The sequence below is a fragment of the Sorex araneus genome, chromosome 2 (genome assembly GCF_027595985.1).
Source record: "Sorex araneus isolate mSorAra2 chromosome 2, mSorAra2.pri, whole genome shotgun sequence".
NCBI classification, from domain to species: domain Eukaryota; kingdom Metazoa; phylum Chordata; class Mammalia; order Eulipotyphla; family Soricidae; genus Sorex; species Sorex araneus.
Window position 1 is genome coordinate 267,177,613 of NC_073303.1, and position 17,646 is coordinate 267,195,258.

General features: G+C 57.1%; 1 protein-coding gene across 1 annotated transcript in view; it reads right to left on the minus strand.

The window, feature by feature from the left end:
* Positions 1-4,051: 4,051 nt before the first annotated feature.
* The window catches only part of XRN1 (5'-3' exoribonuclease 1), a 60,099-nt gene continuing 46,504 nt past the window's right edge, over positions 4,052-17,646 (minus strand). The window contains exons 33-43 of the mRNA XM_055127134.1: positions 16,972-17,062; positions 16,380-16,441; positions 14,789-14,893; positions 14,540-14,656; positions 14,002-14,161; positions 11,754-11,929; positions 10,650-10,763; positions 10,470-10,578; positions 8,903-8,941; positions 8,642-8,778; positions 4,052-8,188 (exon numbers count right to left, since the gene is read on the minus strand). Coding sequence (XP_054983109.1) covers positions 7,922-8,188; positions 8,642-8,778; positions 8,903-8,941; positions 10,470-10,578; positions 10,650-10,763; positions 11,754-11,929; positions 14,002-14,161; positions 14,540-14,656; positions 14,789-14,893; positions 16,380-16,441; positions 16,972-17,062 — 1,377 coding nt within the window. The 3' untranslated portion in view covers positions 4,052-7,921. The remainder of the gene's footprint in view (positions 8,189-8,641; positions 8,779-8,902; positions 8,942-10,469; positions 10,579-10,649; positions 10,764-11,753; positions 11,930-14,001; positions 14,162-14,539; positions 14,657-14,788; positions 14,894-16,379; positions 16,442-16,971; positions 17,063-17,646) is intronic.

Below are 17,646 nucleotides of genomic sequence, written 5' to 3' on the forward strand. Positions count from 1 at the left end.
TTATACAGGTGGGGAAGCTCAAACATCTAAAACTTTCTTATGAAGACACCATGATTTTTTTTAATAGTTTATTTTTAATTAGTGAATCACCGTGAGGGTACAATTACAGATTTATACATTTTTGTGCTCATGTTTCCCCCATACAAAGTTCGATAACCCATCCCTTCACCAGTGCCCATTCTCCACCACCAGTAAACCCAACATCCCTCCCCCCCTCCCCAGTCCTGTCTCCCCCCACCCCACACTGCCACTATGGCAGGGTATTCCCTTTTGTTCTCAATCTCTGATTAGGTGTTGTGGTTTGCAATAAAGGTGTTGAGTGGCCATTGTGTTCAGTCTCTAGTCTACATTCGGCCACATCATCTTTCCCCCACATGACCTCCAACCACATTTTACTTGGTGTTCCCTGAGTTGTCCAGAATGAGAGACCAGCCTCCAAGCCATGGAGTCAACCTCCTGGTACTTATTTCTACTATTCTTGGGTGTTAGGAAGACACCATGATTTATCAGTAGATGCAGACGGACGATGTTCCAACATCAGCACTGTCAGCAGGGCCCCGGCTTCCTGCCCGCCCGGCAGCCTGCCTAGTTAACGGGTACATCCCTGCCCCACTTTTTACACTTTTTAATTTTTATTTTGAATCGTGTATGACTGGGTTTCAGTCCTACAACTTTCCAGTGCCCATCCCTCCACCAGTGCACCACTCCATTTAAACACCATGATTTACAAAGCTGTTCTCGATTTATTTACTCATTTATTTGCTGTTTGGATCCCTCCCAGTGATGCTCAGGGGATACTCCTGGCTCTGCACTCAGGAATTACTCCTGGCGGTGCTTGGGGGACCATCTGGGATGCTGGGAATTGAACCCGGGTCGACTGCAGGCAAGGCAAACACCCTCCCAGCTGGACTAGCGCTCCGGCCCCTGTCCTCGATTTATTAACAGGCATTCAGTATCGGAATATTGAATATTGGAGCACCAATCCCAGCACCGCTGTCACCTCCCCAGTTGTCCTTCAAGCCTGCCCTCGGAGCAGGCCCACGTTTGTTCTCTGGTATCAGGCACATTTAAAGTCTGGTGTTTGGGGTTCGGGTCTCTGCTTAGTACTGGCCCTGTGGTTTAAGGACATACAGACCCCACACCTCGATGCTCTGGCCGCTTCATCTTACCTCCCCACCCCCAACTGATTTCCTTCTCATTTCTGTAATCTAGAGTCACCAAGGGTGTGGTACCTGGGTTTTTGGGTCACGGTGTGAATGGACACAGAGAGAGACCCCAATGCAGGTGCAAAGGGGTTTTATTCCAGTTAACTGGGGTCAACTCTCTCACGCACAAAGTGGTCTCGATAGCGACCCCAGCCTGTATCTTCAGCACCCCGCATGCACAGATACAATAGTAAAATTCAGTAAGAGGAAACACATTTATATGGGAATTTGTATTACAGTTATAGTTAAGCATGCTACTTCTTTGTAAATCTTGCTATTTTCTATTTTTTGTATATTAAGACATGGGCTTAAAGTTATAGTTACCCGCTTTCAAAATCAGTTTATGGAGCTGGACACACAGCACAGCGGGGAAGGCTGTTCTGTGCTGTCTCTCGGCTCCTGCCCCGTCTCCCTCCCTCTCTGCAACAGGACCCTTGCCCTGCCCACTTCTCTCCTTGCATCAAAGACCCCAGTGCAAGTGCAAAGGAGTTTTATTGCAGTTAACTGGGGCCAACTATCTCACCCACAAAGCGGTCTCTTGATAGCGACCCCGACCTCCAGGTGCAAGCAGTTTATACAGGTTCCAAGGATGAGCAAGCACTGTGATAGCAGTGACCAAGCCACAGTCATCAGTGATTAGTCAACATCTGATAACAGTTTCTGGTTGTTCCAAAAAATGGACATAGTGACAGTCAATTTCTGGTTGTTCCAAAAAAAGGGCATGGTGACCCCTCATGACCAGTCAGATGATCTAGCAGTTCCTTACCAGAAATTGCAAGTTCAATTTCTGGGAAACAGAAACTTAGGCCTAGTCAAAACTTAACGCTAGCTGTGGCCTGTCATGGCTGCAGTCTGGCTCTAGGTGTGGCTTTCGGGGACCGATCAAAGGGTAATCTGAGGATCTCCTTTATACCTGTGATTCTCTAGACCCCAGGTAAGTGAGCCCAGCGTCTGGCCTTCGGACTTAACCTGACAGCCTCCAGTGCCACCAAGCTGCACGATTCATCACTGCAGCTGCTGAGATTCCAACACCACTGTCCATGTGTCGCTGGATGCTGGGTGGGTGCCATCTTCTAGCTACTGTGTGCATATGTCCTTTAGGGTGACAGTTTCGCGTCTTGGGGGGAGATACCAAAAGCTGGAATTTCTGGGTCAGGGCAGCTGTTTTCTAGACATCTCCACACTCTCTTCCCCAGGGGTTGAGCCTGACAGTTGTCCCTACCGGCAGTGGATCAGAGTTCCTTTCCCAACACAACCCACCAGCAGGTTGTTTCCATTTTTCGGGATACATGCCCTTCTCATTTTGTCTTGATTTGGATTTTCCTGATAAGGGATGACGAACACCTTTTATTGTGGCTATTTGCCATCTGTTTTCTGCAGAGAAGTGTCATTTCCTTCCCCCAGTTTTCAATAGGGACTTTCGGAGTTTTTGATTTTTGATCTTTGTGAGTGCTTTTTATGTCTTGGATATACACCCTTAATCTGATGTGTTGAGGGGCTGGAGAGATAGCACAGCGGGTAGGGCGTCTGCCTTGCACGCGGCCGACCTGGGTTCAATTCCCAGCATCCCATATGGTCCCCTGAGCACAGCCAGGGGTAATTCCTGAGTGCAGAGCCAGGAGTAACCCCTGTGCATCGCATGTATTCTCCTCAGCATGTTCTGAATCCTGGTCTTATCACAAGGTCTTTGATCCACTCTAATTTGGCTCTGATGAAAGATGTGAGATATAGATCCAGCTTTTTGGCATGTTTTTTATTTTTTGAGGTTATCTTGACTTATTTTACCCTTCTTTCTTTCCTTCTCAATGAATTCTTACTTAGGCACCTGGTTGATGAAGTTATTCATGGTTGAGTTTCTTAACTTGAATGGAGTAGGGTTTAATTCTGAGTCCCAAAAAAGTTAGTACACAGATTGTGTGCGTGTGGAGAGCAGGGTAACGAGTCTCTGACTGGGGTACAGGAGAGTGAGAAGAGATCTCTGCAGAGACCAGTGTGGAGAGCTAAGTGGAAAGAAGCTGAAGCTCCCCTGGAAATTCGAGGGTCACAGCCTCCTGCTGGATCTGGGGGGTCACACCCTGACAGGGTCCCGAGCAGAGTGGGGCGAGGTGTGTGGGTGCAGGATTACTTAACAACCCGCTTAGCCCGTCTCCCAGCTCCCCTCCCTACAGAGGGCGTCTGGTCAAACAGTGCAGTTGGGTGCTCTCGTTCAAGGTGCTCATTCTTAGTAAGCTGATGGTCTTGCCCGTCCCCATCCTCGTGAACAGTCTCTGCCTGGCAGAAGGTGCAGGCGGCGGGCACGGTGAGGAAGCAGCGAGGAGCTTGCCTGGGGCCCACGTGAGGCTTGGGACCTGCTCAGATGGGATGTCCAAGGGGGACGGTGCTCAGGGCACCTCCACCAACTGGCACCGTGTGTGTGTGTGTGTGTGTGTGCGCGCGCGTGCGCGCTCACAGAAATAGACATGCAGAGCCCCGAGCTCACGGGTCCTTTGACAGCAACGGAAGCCCCTTCAGGAGCTGGGGACCGGAGGTGGGCGTGGCCTCACCATACGGCCTCTTCACGACTGACCTTCACGACTGACCCGCACCCTTTCATCAGTCTGCCAATACGAAAGGATTACATGCTTTACGTAAATACTGTCATGTTTCTACTTTTATTTTTTTCCACGGTTTTTGGGCCACACCTGGCAGTGCCCAGAGGTTACTCTCGGCTCCGGCCGTGCCCAGGGATCACTCCTGGGGTTCTGGGGATTAAACCGGGTCAGCCGAAAACACACTGGTGTGAGGCAAACGCCCGGCGCACTCCAGCCCTGTTTCTATTTTTGATGAATGAAACATACAAGAACGACTTAAGAAATCATTCTCAAGTGTTTAATTAAAATTCACATAGCATTTCACAGGGACATTTAAACTTCCACTGACTTATACTTTAAAATCCTTTTGCACAACATTTTGCAGTTAACTACATGCTAAAAATCTACAAATGTACAACACAAAAATACATTTGGAGTCCATTCCAATGCAAGTTTAAAACTTTAATTGCAGACAATGTAAAGATATTTAAAAACCAAAAACTACAAAACGAGCACATAAAAGTTTTCCCTTTTGAATATTTAATAAAATACTGCTCTGTATAAGACCTAATGAAAAATTCCAGTTACTTATAAAATAGTTATGTGAGAAAAAAATGAAAATGTGTAGGTATGAAATACACTTATATTATTTAAACAAGCAAAATGCTGAATACTTTGATGGTACCTCAAATCAAGACAGGTGAAAACACTCAGAAGCAACTGCTCGCAGGCAAAGGCAGATGCGGGGGGTGGGGTGGGGGGGACAAGAGACCAGCTGACAGCCCCTGGCTGGACGGGAAGAGGATGGGCTACCTTGGAATTCTCATCCCTGCTGTTTCAGGAGCGGGGAGGAGAATCCGGCTTCCAATTACAGAAACACCCGAAACTAAATTACTTGGGTCGGTTTAGTCAATAATAAAGCAACTGCTGAAATAGTACAGTAACAGATGTACTATTGGGAAGAAAAGGATCATTTTTCGAGGTTTAACAATGTAAAACCTTGGAAACGAGTCCCAGTCAACAACTGCACGAGAGATGGCCCGATGAACTGACTGAGCAAGGCGCTGTCTGCACACGCACACACATAGCAAACACGCACAGCAAACATGGCAAACACATGCACACACACAGCAAACACACACACAGCAAACACACACATACAGCAAACACACGCACACCCACAGCAAACACATACACAGCAAACACATGCACACACAGCAAAAACACACACAACAGCAGACACACACAACACACACACTGCAAACACATATCAAACACACGCACAGCAAACACATATACATAGCAAACACATATGTACACAGCAAACACATATACACATCAATCACATGTGCACAGCAAACACATGCATACACAGCAAACACACACATCAAACGTGCACACAACAAACACGTGCACAAACAGCAAACATGCATGTGCATAGAGCAAACACAAACATACACACACACACACACACACACACACACACACACAAGCAGGAGAGTGCTGACAGTCTTGGCTGCAAGCCCTGCTGCACCCTGCTCTTCCCTTCCCGAGGAGGCTCCTGCTGTCCGAGTCTGAACTCTGAGCGGCCTGGCCCTGCGCCACACCCCGGGGCAGCCGGGGGCACGTGCTCCGGGAAGCCTCCTGACCAGGACGGGAGAAAGTTCCCGGGAGAAATCGGTTTCACCAACAGACAGAACAGACCCAAGGGTACTGCGGCCTGAGGGCTCCTCGCGGGCAGGCTCTGGGATGGCACACAGTGACGTCACTGCCACTTTCCCGATCAACTACTGTTCCACACAGTGACGTCACTGCCCTTCTCCCGATCAACTACTGTTCCACACAGTGACGTCACTGCCACTTTCCCGATCAACTACTGTTCTGCACAGCGGAAACATAAGCTGGAGGCTGGGGGGCACCAACAAGCCGAACAGCCCGAGAGTTCCCACAGCCGGTCCAAGGGGTCTGGACAATGCGGCTACGGCAAGCTGGACCTCCAAAGGCCATCTGGGCACTTCCTGCCACACCAGGCAAACGCAGACAATCACATGACCGTGTAGGACTCACAGGACAGAGGGTTCAGAAGGAAGCAGGCCCTGCAGATCCGTTTCCTTAGCCTGGAAACCCAATGCTGAGCTCTGCGCCTCTGAACCGCCTTCGCCCTGCCTTGCCCTCCCTCCGGGCTGCCTCTCCCGGACACCTGGACGGAGGGACACGCCAGTCCCGACCAGAGGAAAGGGAACCCAGCACAGAAACGCCGCCTCCAGACTATCCCTCCTGCGCACGGGGACAGGCAGCTACTCCTCCCGGCCCTGCAGAGGGCAGGGAAGTCTCCAGCTGCCGCCAAATCACACCGACGGGGCGACTCAGCTTCTGTGAAACTGGGTCTCGAGAGTGAACCATGGCCTAGCCTCTGGGACGTTTATTAGGCCAATGAGTCTAGCTGACATGCCGAATGATAACCTTCAGGAGAAACTGAAGTGGGATGATGAGCTTGGAGATATCGATCTTTGAAATTCACTCAGTGCGTCAGAAAGCGAAAGGGAAAAGCAAAGGAGCCCAAGCAGGGGACTCGGAAACACTGTTTCAGCGAGTGACTCGGAAACACTGTTTCAGCGAGCCACTCGGAAACACTGTTTCAGGGAGCTGAAGAGCTGGGGGACCCCGCAGGGCTGCTGCTGCTTCTCCCCCCCCCAGACCCGGTTGTTTCCAAGTGTCCCAGAGTCCCACTTCCTCAGACACAGGTCCTGCACGTGGTGTGGCACGGGGCCCTTGAGGCAATAGCCTCCGGAGAGCAGAATGAGGTGCCCCGACCCCCTGCTGGGCGGGTGGCCACCGGCCAGGACACAGGACACTTGCTCGCACCGTCCCGGCGCCAGACGCCCCAGACATTCTGCAAACCCCGACATGCACCCAGAGAGGGAGCAGAGAATGGCGGAAGTGCCGGAGCAGTGTCAGAGAGGAAGGCCCCGCCGAGCGACAGGTGGCCCAGCGCAGGGACAGAGACTTGCGGGAGGCCGGTGGAGAACCGACGACTCACGACCACAGCCGGGCCTTCGGCGAGCTAAACGCAAGAACAAGCAGCTTCGGAGAAAGGATCCTACGCCGTGGGAAGAGAACTTCCCTAAAATATCGCCTATCACACACACACACACACACACACACACACACACACACACACACACACACACACACACACACACACACACACACACACACACACACACCGGGAAGTAAATAAATAAGTACAAAAACCCAGCCCTGGTACCTCTGAGGAATTTCCACCAACTCTCAAGTGATTTCAACCCCCACGACACGCACCAGCAGCCGCGCTCGAGCCACGGCCCAGAGCGCACTGGGCTCCGCGCAGCCCACGGGGACACGCGGCAGGAACAGCTCACTGTCCCGGACAACATGATTCAGATTCGGTCCTTACCCGAAGGGCAACCGGTGAGAGCGGTGGCCGTACCCTGTGAGCCCGGAAGCGCCAGCGTTTCAGAAACGACTGATGCTGGTTCCGGAATGAGCCGAGAAGCTGCTCGAGCCCGGACTGCCCCCTTGGTTCTGAGCGGCCGGAGGAGAGACAGTCTCTCAGAGACAAGACTCAGAGTGAAGCCAGATGGCGGCACCGCCAGCGTCTGATTGCAGGTCCAAGGCCCCTCGAGACGGGTGCACAGCAGCTGAACACGCGGAAACGACACATTCCCACACAACGCTGCCGCTGCCGCGCCAAGGAGCACCCGTGCCTAGTGGCGTACACGCGGGCACGAGTCCCCACTCTGCTTCACCAGCCCCCCACGGCAGCACGAGAAACGCCGCCACAGGCTCCTAACGCAGAGGGCGGGGCCACTGGTCACCACGCCAACGGACACTAGGCCAGCCTTGTTTGCAGCATGGGGTGAGCTGGCCCTCCCCGCCCCACCCTTTACAGCTCTGTTGAGGTATGATTGATGCAAGCCAAACTGCACGTATCTGAGAGTGCGACTCACTATGCGACCTTTCAAACAGCATGAACAGGGCCTGAAAACAAAATATGCACAACTGAAAGGCGTAAAAACAGCACATTCTGATTTTCATGAGACAGGGATGGGATTCTAAACAGGAGGGTGGAAGAGGAGAGAAATGATGTCATTCCAGGTACCAAATTTATTCGGAAGGTTTGGAAATGCCAAAGTTGACAGCCAGCTTTCTGGACTTCCTCCTGGACGAGCTGGCTGGTGCTTTGCGGAGGGGGGCGCCCTGGCCCTGGGCGGGGCTGTCCGAGGGGCCGGCGGGGGTGGGCTGCAGTTTGGGCGATGGCTTGCCGGGCGCGGCCGGGGGTGCAGGCTGGCTGGTCTGAGGGGTGGTGGCTGGGGAACTCTGGGTCTCCTTATTCTCAAAGTGCTTTTTGCTTGCAACCCGCTTTTTGGTGACCTTAAAGGAACACAAGCGTCATCCGTTACCAACACACATCCCAAAGCTGAGGTCTGAAAACACCGTTGCTCCAGCTGCTACTCCGACTGGTGCCTCCGTATAACGTCCAAACCAGACTTTCAGGAAAACCAGGGAATATGGTTGTGAAATATGCAAAAACTCTCCCCAACCTAAGCAGAAAAATATTTGCTATTTTTGCTGTCAAGGCCTTCTGCCACCCAGGGACCAGGCAGGCGGCTCCCGGCTGGGGCACAGGCCTGGCGCGCGCCACATGTGGGGAACTGCACTGAGGGGAGCCACGGCCCGGGAACGGTCAGCACTACCCACGGCAAATGTTAGGTTTGTTATTTCCACCGGAACGACCGTCTCCAGCGATGACCAGCAGAGCACAGAGCCCCCCCCCAGGACAGTGGCCCCAAGAAGCAGAGCTTTGCCCCGAGGGCCGGCACTCACCTGCAGGGGTATGAACTGGTGGTGCACCCCGGCGGGTGGCCCGGCGAGGGCGGCGTGGTGGAAGGCCTTCCCGGGCGCCGGCGGGCCCCAGGGCAGGCTGCGGGGCAGGTGGGCGGGTGGCGGCGGCATGATGGTGGCTGCGGAAACCCCCGAAGATGCTCTGAGGCCCAGCAGAGCTGGGGGTCGCACGGCCTCCCCCTGACTCCCTTTCCCAGGGCCCCGCCGCCCCTGCCCCGGGGCCCGAGAGGAGTGGGGGCTTACCTGGCCCCAGGGCTAGGCCGCTTCCGTAGTGCTCCCAGCCTACAAGGAACCAGACGGACTCAGTCGGGCAGAACCTCTCTCCTCCCCACCACCCACAGCTCGGGGCTTCCTCTGGGCTCCCCACCTGGAGGTCACTCTCGGGGGAGGCCAGGGGCCGAGTCTGAGGGGCTGCCTCCAGGGCAAGGCCCTTCCCCGCCGCGCTGCAGGGACCTGACTCGCAGGTGTCTGACTCGTGGCTGCCGAGGGCACTGGCCTGGGCTCCCACCCTGGGTCCGAGCGTCTGCGTGGCCGTGAGTCTGCCGGGCAGGGCTCACGGCCCCGGGCCCTCGCACCGAGCAGCTCTACTCTCAGCCGCTGCCCCGTGGGTGGAGAATTGTGGGCGGGGCTTGCAGGCCCCCTGAGCACCTCTCGGGGGAGTGCCAGGAAGAAGGGGGGAGTGGGAGGTCCCTAATGAAGAGACGATCTGGTCACTGAAGCACACCGGCCTTTCTGGCGTCCACAGCGAGGGCCGCAGCCGTGCAGGCCAGGGGTCAGACAGCGGGCAGGGTGTTGGTTAGCCTTGCATGCGGCCGACCCGAGTCTGATTCCCGGCATCCCACATGCCCCTGAGCACCACCAGGAATGACTGAGTGCGGGGTGGGGGTCACCCTGAGCGCGCCCACTCTCCTAGGAAAAGGGGGTGAGACTCGGGTGAGGACTGTCCACGGGACCGAATAAGGAACTGGGGAACTGGTGAGCACTGAGTGTCCACTGACAACGGGCTGCTGGGTCAGTGGTCTGGAGAAGCGGCTGCCCGAGAGCCCGGACAGCCAAGAGCGGGATCCCCGCCCCCTCCCGCACGCCACCCCGTGGACGGCTCAGGAGGAACCTTTGGAGCAGGAAAACTCTCCCAGAAGAGACGAAGGACCCTACAAGTTTTCCTTAGGGCAACTCTTTTTTTTTTTGGGGGGGGGGTGCTGGCACACTCGGAGGAACTCGGAGGAGCTCAGGGGTTACTTCTGGCTCTGCACTCAGGGTTCACTCCTGGAAGTGCCCAGGGGACCCCACGGGGTGCTGGGGACCAAACCCAGCTGGCCACGTGCAAGACGAGTGCCCTTTCCGCTGACCATAGCCCTGGGAGGACCCCACCTGGCCTCCCTGCACTTACGGCCTCAAGGCCAAATTTCAACCCCAATCTCCCTGCCAGTGGCAGCAGTGGGCACCCCCACACCACCCCGCTGCCCTGGAGGCTGTTGCCGGCCCTTTCTAGAAGAGTCTGTGGGCTACTTCTTACAATTCCTTCTTGTATTCCCAAATATTTTATTCTGTAGTTTGGCACCCTGAAAATGATGCTTCCTTAAGGAACTTTGTCTTTTGGGGGTCACACCTGGCAGTGCTCAGGGGTTCCTCCTGGCTCTGCACTCAGGAATCACTCCTGTGGGTGCTCAGGGGACTGCAGGGACATCGGGGACAGAATCCAGTTGGCTGCACACAATCGAACACTCCGCTCTACCGACTCTGCAGCCCTGTGTCGGGGAACTGCCCAGGGATGACGCTGGCCCACCCCGAGAGGGGCCAGTGGTCTTACCGGCTGGCTGGGGGTAGATGGGAGGGAGGGCTCCGGGCGGCACGGCAGCGGGGTACGTGGGCGGAGGGAACATCGGTGGGGGCAAGGGGAAGTTCATTCCGAAGGTGCCCTGCGGAGGAGGGAGGCTCGGTCAGGCCCCGGCGGAAACGCCCGGAGAGGGGGGCAGGGGGCTGTCCTCACCAGCTGCTGGAGGGCGGAGAATGCGGCCCTCTCCTGGGCCTCACTTTCGGAGGGACACTGGGGCCCCTGCACCAACAGGCCGTTGGACAGCTTCACTTGGCAAATCGTCATCGTCTGCAACAGAGAAAGGGCATCTGGGGACCACTGCCCATGCCAGCGCGGGCACGGCCTCCCCCGGACATGCGGGCAGCAGAGCGGCCAGTGCCCGCCCAGGCAGGACAGTGTCACAGGCCCACAGGAGCCGGCCCGGCCTCCTGCCGTGGAGGAAGGAGCAGGGAAGTGCCCAGAGGGGAGCCCCGGGGCTGCAGAGGCCACGGCGCGACTCGGGCACTGGCGGGCGGTGTGGGCACTCTGCCCGGAGCCCAGTTGGGACGACTCCGGAAGCCTCCAGTCCGCAGACGGTGAACTGCGCAGGGGTTGGCGATGCCCTGGAGAGGCCCCTGAGCTCCCGCGGCACACGGTGGGCAGGCCACCCGGGGCAGGTGGGGTGTGGTCCCGAGACCCGCAGCGACCCCGAGCACAGGGCTTGGCCCCAGCTGAGAGCGGGACCTGCTGAGAGCCGCAGCTTCAGGGTGGGTGAGCCAGCACCGCAGCCCCCTAAGGACTCGTGTGTACAAGCCCCAAGCACTACACCACGAGCACGCAGGGAGGGAAAGGGGAGGAGGAGGGAATGGCAGCAAGCCTGATCTCCAGTGTCCTGCAAAGACGACCACATCGGGGCTGGACAGTACAGTGGGAAGCTGCTGGCCTTGCACGGGGCTGACCTGGGTTCAACCCCTGGCATGCCCGACGGCCCCCCCGAGCCCCGCTGGGAAGAGTCGGCCCTGTGGTCCCGGGGCGCGTGCATGTGTGCTGCCCCACGACAACAACCAGGAGGAAGGAGCTAAAGGTAAAGAGGCTCAAAGGACCGCTGAGGTTGAAACTACTCCCACTAAAGTGCTCTTCGCCCTGTTCACTCCCACTGCTCACAGACATAGAGACGAGGAAAAAAAATCACGGCCAGAGTTTCAGCAGCCCCGCGTTCTCCGGGGTTCCGGAAAGAAAGGCGGGGTGTGCGGGAGGTGCCTGCAGCCCACCCACCGGCCCCCGCCGCCCCGCACGCACCTGTGGTGTCCGCAGGAAGGAGAATTCCGGCTGTGGCACGCCGACGAGGGAGCAGAGCCGGCAGAGCTCGGCGACGGAGGCGGGCACGGGCGGGAGCTGGCTGGGCGCGGGCCAGCACACGTTCTCCACAGGCGCGTGCCGGAACTCAGCGCCGGGGCCGCTGTCCGCGAGAGAGGCTGCCGAGGCCAGAGGGACAGAGCTCGTCAGTGAGCAGCTGGCGGCGGACGACCATCCCGACTCACTAAGGAATGCGTGTTTTTGTTTTTTTCCTTTTTGGGTCACACCCGGCGATGCTCAGGGGCTACTCCTGGCTCTGCACTCAGGAATTTCTCCTGGCAGTGCTCGGGGGACCATATGGGATGCTGGGAACTGCCCGGGTCGGCCGTGTACAAGGCAAACGCCCTCCCCGCTGTGCCGTCGCTCCAGCCCCTCGAGTGTGCTGCTGACGGGGAACTCACACCCCTGACACCTTTTCTCCTGGGGCTACGACCCGCGACCCTCAGCAGCCGCTTCTGCTCAGGGATCACTCGGGCAGCCTCAGGGGATATTCTGGGGTGGGGGGAAGGGGGGAGTTGTGTTCAAATCTGCGCCAGCTGCACGCAAGGCTCGAGCCCTCCCCACTGCGGCAGCTCCTGCACCGCCACCAGAGCTTCCTGTCTGCTTCTGCGTCACACCGGCCGGGCACTCGGGAAGGACTCCTGGCCATGGGGGTGCAGGGCGGGCCCATGCAGGGCAGGTGCTCTGCCCGCTGTCCTGCCGCTCTGGGCCCACCACCGAGATGTCCCAGTGCTTTCCTTGAGCTGCTTTAACTGCGTGGTTACGTTCAGCGGCTCTGGTTTCAGTTCTGCTTTCCCAAAGTGCCATCTTACACCCTGAGACTCAGGGGTGAATCTTCCTCTGCTCCAAAACGATGCTCGAGAGGGATTCCTGGAACCAGGTTGTCTAGCGCTGCTGGTGGGTCCCAGGCAACAGTCAGGGCCCAGGGCAGTGGGCTCACTGCTGCAGCCCAAACCAGGGCCTCTGCACGTCCACTGCGGCAGCCGGGACACACGGGCGGAGCTCGGCGCCACCCCAGACAGCCGCAACCTGAGCTTCCGACGCCCGGGCGCCAAGGATTTCCAACAGACAGAAACAGCGCCTTGGGTTTGAAGCAGAAAGCATCTTTCCCGTCCTGTATTGGAGCCGCATCCAACGGTGCTCAGAGCTCAGTACTCTGGGGTGCTCGGCCCAGTGCCAGGACCACCCCACGTCTCTAGGAGAGCGCACGTGTGCCTCCGTCCTCTGAGCCAGATCAAGCCTGGGAGCATCTTTCACTTTATGGTAAGTGTGAACTTTGTTCAAAAGCAGGCCTGTCACTGGGGACGGTTCTCTAGATTACTGCTACTTTCAGCCACCTGGCCCAACTCTCACCGGCACGTAACGCCCCCCCCCCGAAACTGATCTAGGTCTGACTCGATGGACCCCAATCTCCTTCTCTCGAAACCGTGATGCCTTTCGGAGACGCTTCAGTCCCTGCGGATTCTGGGCTTGTCACTCTTCATGGCGGGCGTTTTGCAGATAGAAACACTAAGGTCTGAGGAACACGTGGACTCTTTCACTTGATTTCCTAGGTTCTTTATTTTGGGTTACACCCAGCGATGCTCAGGGGTTACTCCTGGCTCTGCACTCAGGAGTCACTCCTGGCAGTGCTCGGGGGACCATATGGGATGCCGGGGATCAAACCCGGGTCTGTAGCGTGCAGGGGAAATGCCCTCCCTGTAGGCCCCTAGTCCGGTAATTTTACCCAATTCTAACACCGATGCTGATGTCTCTGGTGCCAACTGTCTTGAAATGGCCAGATTCTCATGGCCGTGCTGCGACGCTACCAACACTTTGTGAACAGGAGACGTCAGAAAAGCGAAGTACGTACTGGGTAAGTAAGTTACCAGATTGTTTTTAAATTACAGGTGGGAAAAGAAAAGCTAGAATGTGAAGTCCTTTTGGGGTTGGAGTCCACCGGATGAGGAACGGTCGCTGCTTACTGGAAACAGCACAACTGAATCACAAGCACGCAGCCCCAGGCAGCAGATGGAGAACTTGGGGGCGAATGTTCTGAGGCTGACGTGCGGTGAGGACTGTGCTCTCTTCTCTTCCTCTCGACTGGTCTCCTTTCAGGAGAGCATCTTTACGGTTAAAGAAGGCCCCTCGGGGAAGTGACCGGCCGGGGGAGCCTGAGCCGGCGAGGGCCGTGTTTGTCCACTTCACTTACTCGGCTTTTTGCCTTGCTTGGCCTGGGAGGAGGGTCCACGCTCCCCTCTGCTGCTCGTGGAGGTGGCGGCTTCGTTTCCAAACTGCTTCGTTTCGTTCTTATGGTCCGCGAGGTCAGAGCTGTCTATTTTCAGAATTTCCTTAAGCATCCGCGTTCCCTTCTGATGGTCACGGAGAGCATGCGGGGAGGAGGGAGAGGCTGGGGTTAGCCGCAGGGCACCCCCGCGCCAGGTTCGCATGCAGACGCCGACGCCGGGGAACGGGCAGAGGGAAGGCCTGGGGCAGAACCAGAACCGCCCACCACACCTGGGGCACAGAGCCCATCTGGGCCCTTGGCCTGACCGGCACCCAGCTGCTGGGCAGGGGGGCCGAGAGAGCAGCTCTGGTCCCTGCGGGAGCCAGGAGAGGGTGGCTCCTGCCCCGCGAAGCCCCTTCCCCTTCCGGGGACAATGAGGACACCTCGTCCAGTCAGGGCCACGGGAGACAGGTGGGGTCTGACCGGGAAAGGGTCCCCTACAGATGCTCCCGCCGGTACCAACCAGGGCGAAGGACTGCGGGGACAGGAGCTCTGCCGGCGGCTCCTCCCGGGGAGCCTGTCCTTCACTGTCTTTGTGGAGATTCAAGGATGCTAGAATGTTCTCGAATCCGGGGCTCGGCTAAAAGAACAAAGACTTCAGGCATCAAGCGGACAGCTGAGTATCACATACAAAGACAATCATTTAATTTCGCCCAATCGTCTTCCCTGGTGTTAAAATCTAGGAAGAGAAACTGAATAAATGATCTTTTACCTTGTTCGTGTTTGGAAAACCTGCCGCCTTCTGGCTTTCTGTGACTTCTGCATTTTCATTTCTCTTCAGCAGCTTAATGTTAGATTTCCCAGGCCCTCCGAGCGCCTGTCAAGGGGCAAGAATGAGATTTGTGTGCAGATAAACTTTATAATTACTCCTGTGTTCCAAATAAGTCAGTGTGGACCTTTTGTGTGCTATTTCCCCTCATACCATCAGGGTAAAGGAAGGTCTGTAAAGCAGGTGATGCAAACAGTCCCATCTGCATCACCAGCTTCCTAATATTTAATAGTTCCTTCAATGGAAGCAAAGAGTCAGAACAGCAGCGAGTCAAATCGTATTTCAACAGAATTTGTTTTTTCAAATCTTAAAGATCTGATATTTTAGCATTAAAAATATTTTTTCCCCCGAACAAGAGCCCATAAGCTCCACGAGAGAGGCCTGCGGCACGAAACCCTGATCCCCTGATCCATTTCTTCTCTGGAAGCAGGAAAAAGGCCCAAGAGCTGCAGAGTGGGACCGACAGGAACTCGGTGCCTCCCCGGCAGCGCCCGGGCCCCGAGCACAGAGGCAGGAGCACACCTGGACACTGTGAGGGGTGGCCTGATGTGCTGTGTGTGTGTGTGTGTGTGTGTGTGTGTGTGTGTGTGTGTGTGTCTCCACCTACTGAGAAGCTGCTCTGTGCCAAATACACTCTTTAATATAATCTTAGAAGAGATTTGATTTTTAAAATTTCTCTTCAAATATGCATATAGAAAATGCACGTCAGGTATAAAAATACGTGGCATTTTAGGTTGAAACTGCTTTGGTTATAGAACATACAAGAAGCACAGTCTGTAAAAACCACATCCTCTGCTCCACAGTCAGCCGTGTCTGCAATGCTGACACATGTGTGTTCAACAACACACTCCACGCCATTCACGCATGTACAGGTGTGTGTTCACTCACAGGCTCGGGCCTCGAGCATGCTACGACACATGCCAGCTCCGTGAGGAGTGGCCGGACAAATCCCAGGACAAACTGAGCCGTACTGGGAACAGAAACCAGGGAGCACTGAGCACCCTAAGGGTGCTGGGTTCAGTCCCAAGATGAGGTGTGGACCCCCTCAGGGTGCTGGGTTCAGTCCCGAGGTGAGGCGTGGGCCCCCTGGGGTGCTGGGACCAGTCCCGAGGTGAGGTGTGGGTCCCCTGGGGTGCTGGGACCAGTCCTGAGGTGAGGCGTGGGCCCCCTGGGGTGCTGGGACCAGTCCCGAGGTGAGGCGTGGGCGCGCTGGGGGCCCCAGGACTCTGAACATCCTGGGCGGGAGCGCGTGACTGTAAGGAGCCGGAGGGCGTGCGGGGTGTCCAGGGCTCCTGAGTGGACGGGTCACTCGGCCTCCCAGTGGGCACCACTGTGGCCTGCCTTGGTCCCCACTGCACCTTCCAAACTTGTTTTCCGTCCAGCTGCCTCCCAGAGACGATGGACACAAAGGCAGCCCCCACTCGGAGCTGGGCGACTTCCTGTACCCCGAAGCACTGCACTGAAGCCACCCTCAAGAGAAGCCGAGGCGGTGAGGGGCGGTGTCCCCCAGAAGGCTGCCCGGCAGGGCGCTCACCTGCTTGCCCGGCCCCCGGTGTGGCCGGCTCTCGGCCTTGGCACTCCGGGACTCTTCTTTAACTGGGGACAAGGAAAGGGGGTTTGGGCTCCGATCAGACTGTGGCCCCCACACAGACCCGTCTGTGTGCAAAGTCCCCAGAACCGCGAGAGAACAAAGCCCCCGACCCCCCGTGTGACCGACGGGGGAGGCAGAGATAGAGCCGGCACAGGCACGGGGACAGCTGCGCCTGCCCGACAGGAGGGAGGGGCGGGAGGGGAGGAGGGAAGGGCCAGCGCAGAGAGAGGTGCGGGCGGGCAGGGTGAGAGGGAGGGAGGGGGGAGAGTGGGAGAGAAGCCCCCGCGCCCGCCCCCAGGGCAGAGCCACAGGTGGGAAGGGCAGGAGGGCTGAGGCCGGTGCTCGGGGAGTCTACGGGCAGGCTGGGGCGGGGAGGGGTGCGGGGAGAGGGGCTGTGCTCAGGAGAAGGCGGACGCTGAGGGGAGCAGAGGCGAGCGGCAAACACCTAGACAGGCGGTGGCCCCACGCCCTCCCCGCCTGCGTGTCCGTGTGGACAGACCGGGTGCCCGCGGCGGCCCCTTCCCAGCAGCCTTACACTTCCGGTGCGGCTCCTGCTTCCTTGGCTGGGCCCTGGCGCTGTCAGCCGGGCGAGGCACACGAGTGTCCTCTGGAGGGGGCGCGGCGCCCTGGAATGGGAGTAAGTGAGTGAGGGTCGCGCCTCCCGCCCCTTCAGTAGCCCGTGAAAGAGCAGCCACTCACAGAAGTCAGAAAAGTACAAAATCTAAAAACAATAAGTTTTCACCAGCCAGAAAAAAACATTATTGGGAGACCTGTGTGTGTGGGGAACACATGACAGTGCTCACGGGTCACTCCTGCTCTGCGCTCAGGGCTCACCCCCGGCTCTGCGCTCAGGGTTCATTCCGGCTCTGTGCTCAGGGTCGCTCTTGGCTCTGTGCTCGGGGATGACTCCTGGTTCTGTGCTCAGGGGTCACTCCCAGCCCTGTGCTCAGGGTTCATTCCTGGCTCTGTGCTCAGGGTCACTCCTGGCTCTGTGCTCAGGGTACATTCCTGGCTCTGTGCTCAGGGTCACTCCTGGCTCTGTGCTTGGGGATGACTCCTGGCTCTGTGCTCAGGGGTCACTCCCAGCTCGTGCTCAGGGATGACTCCTGGATCTGTGCTCAAGGATCACTCCTGGCTCTGTGCTCAGGGCTCACCCCCGGCTCTGTGCTTGGGGATGACTCCTGGCTCTGTGCTCAGGGTCACTCCCAGC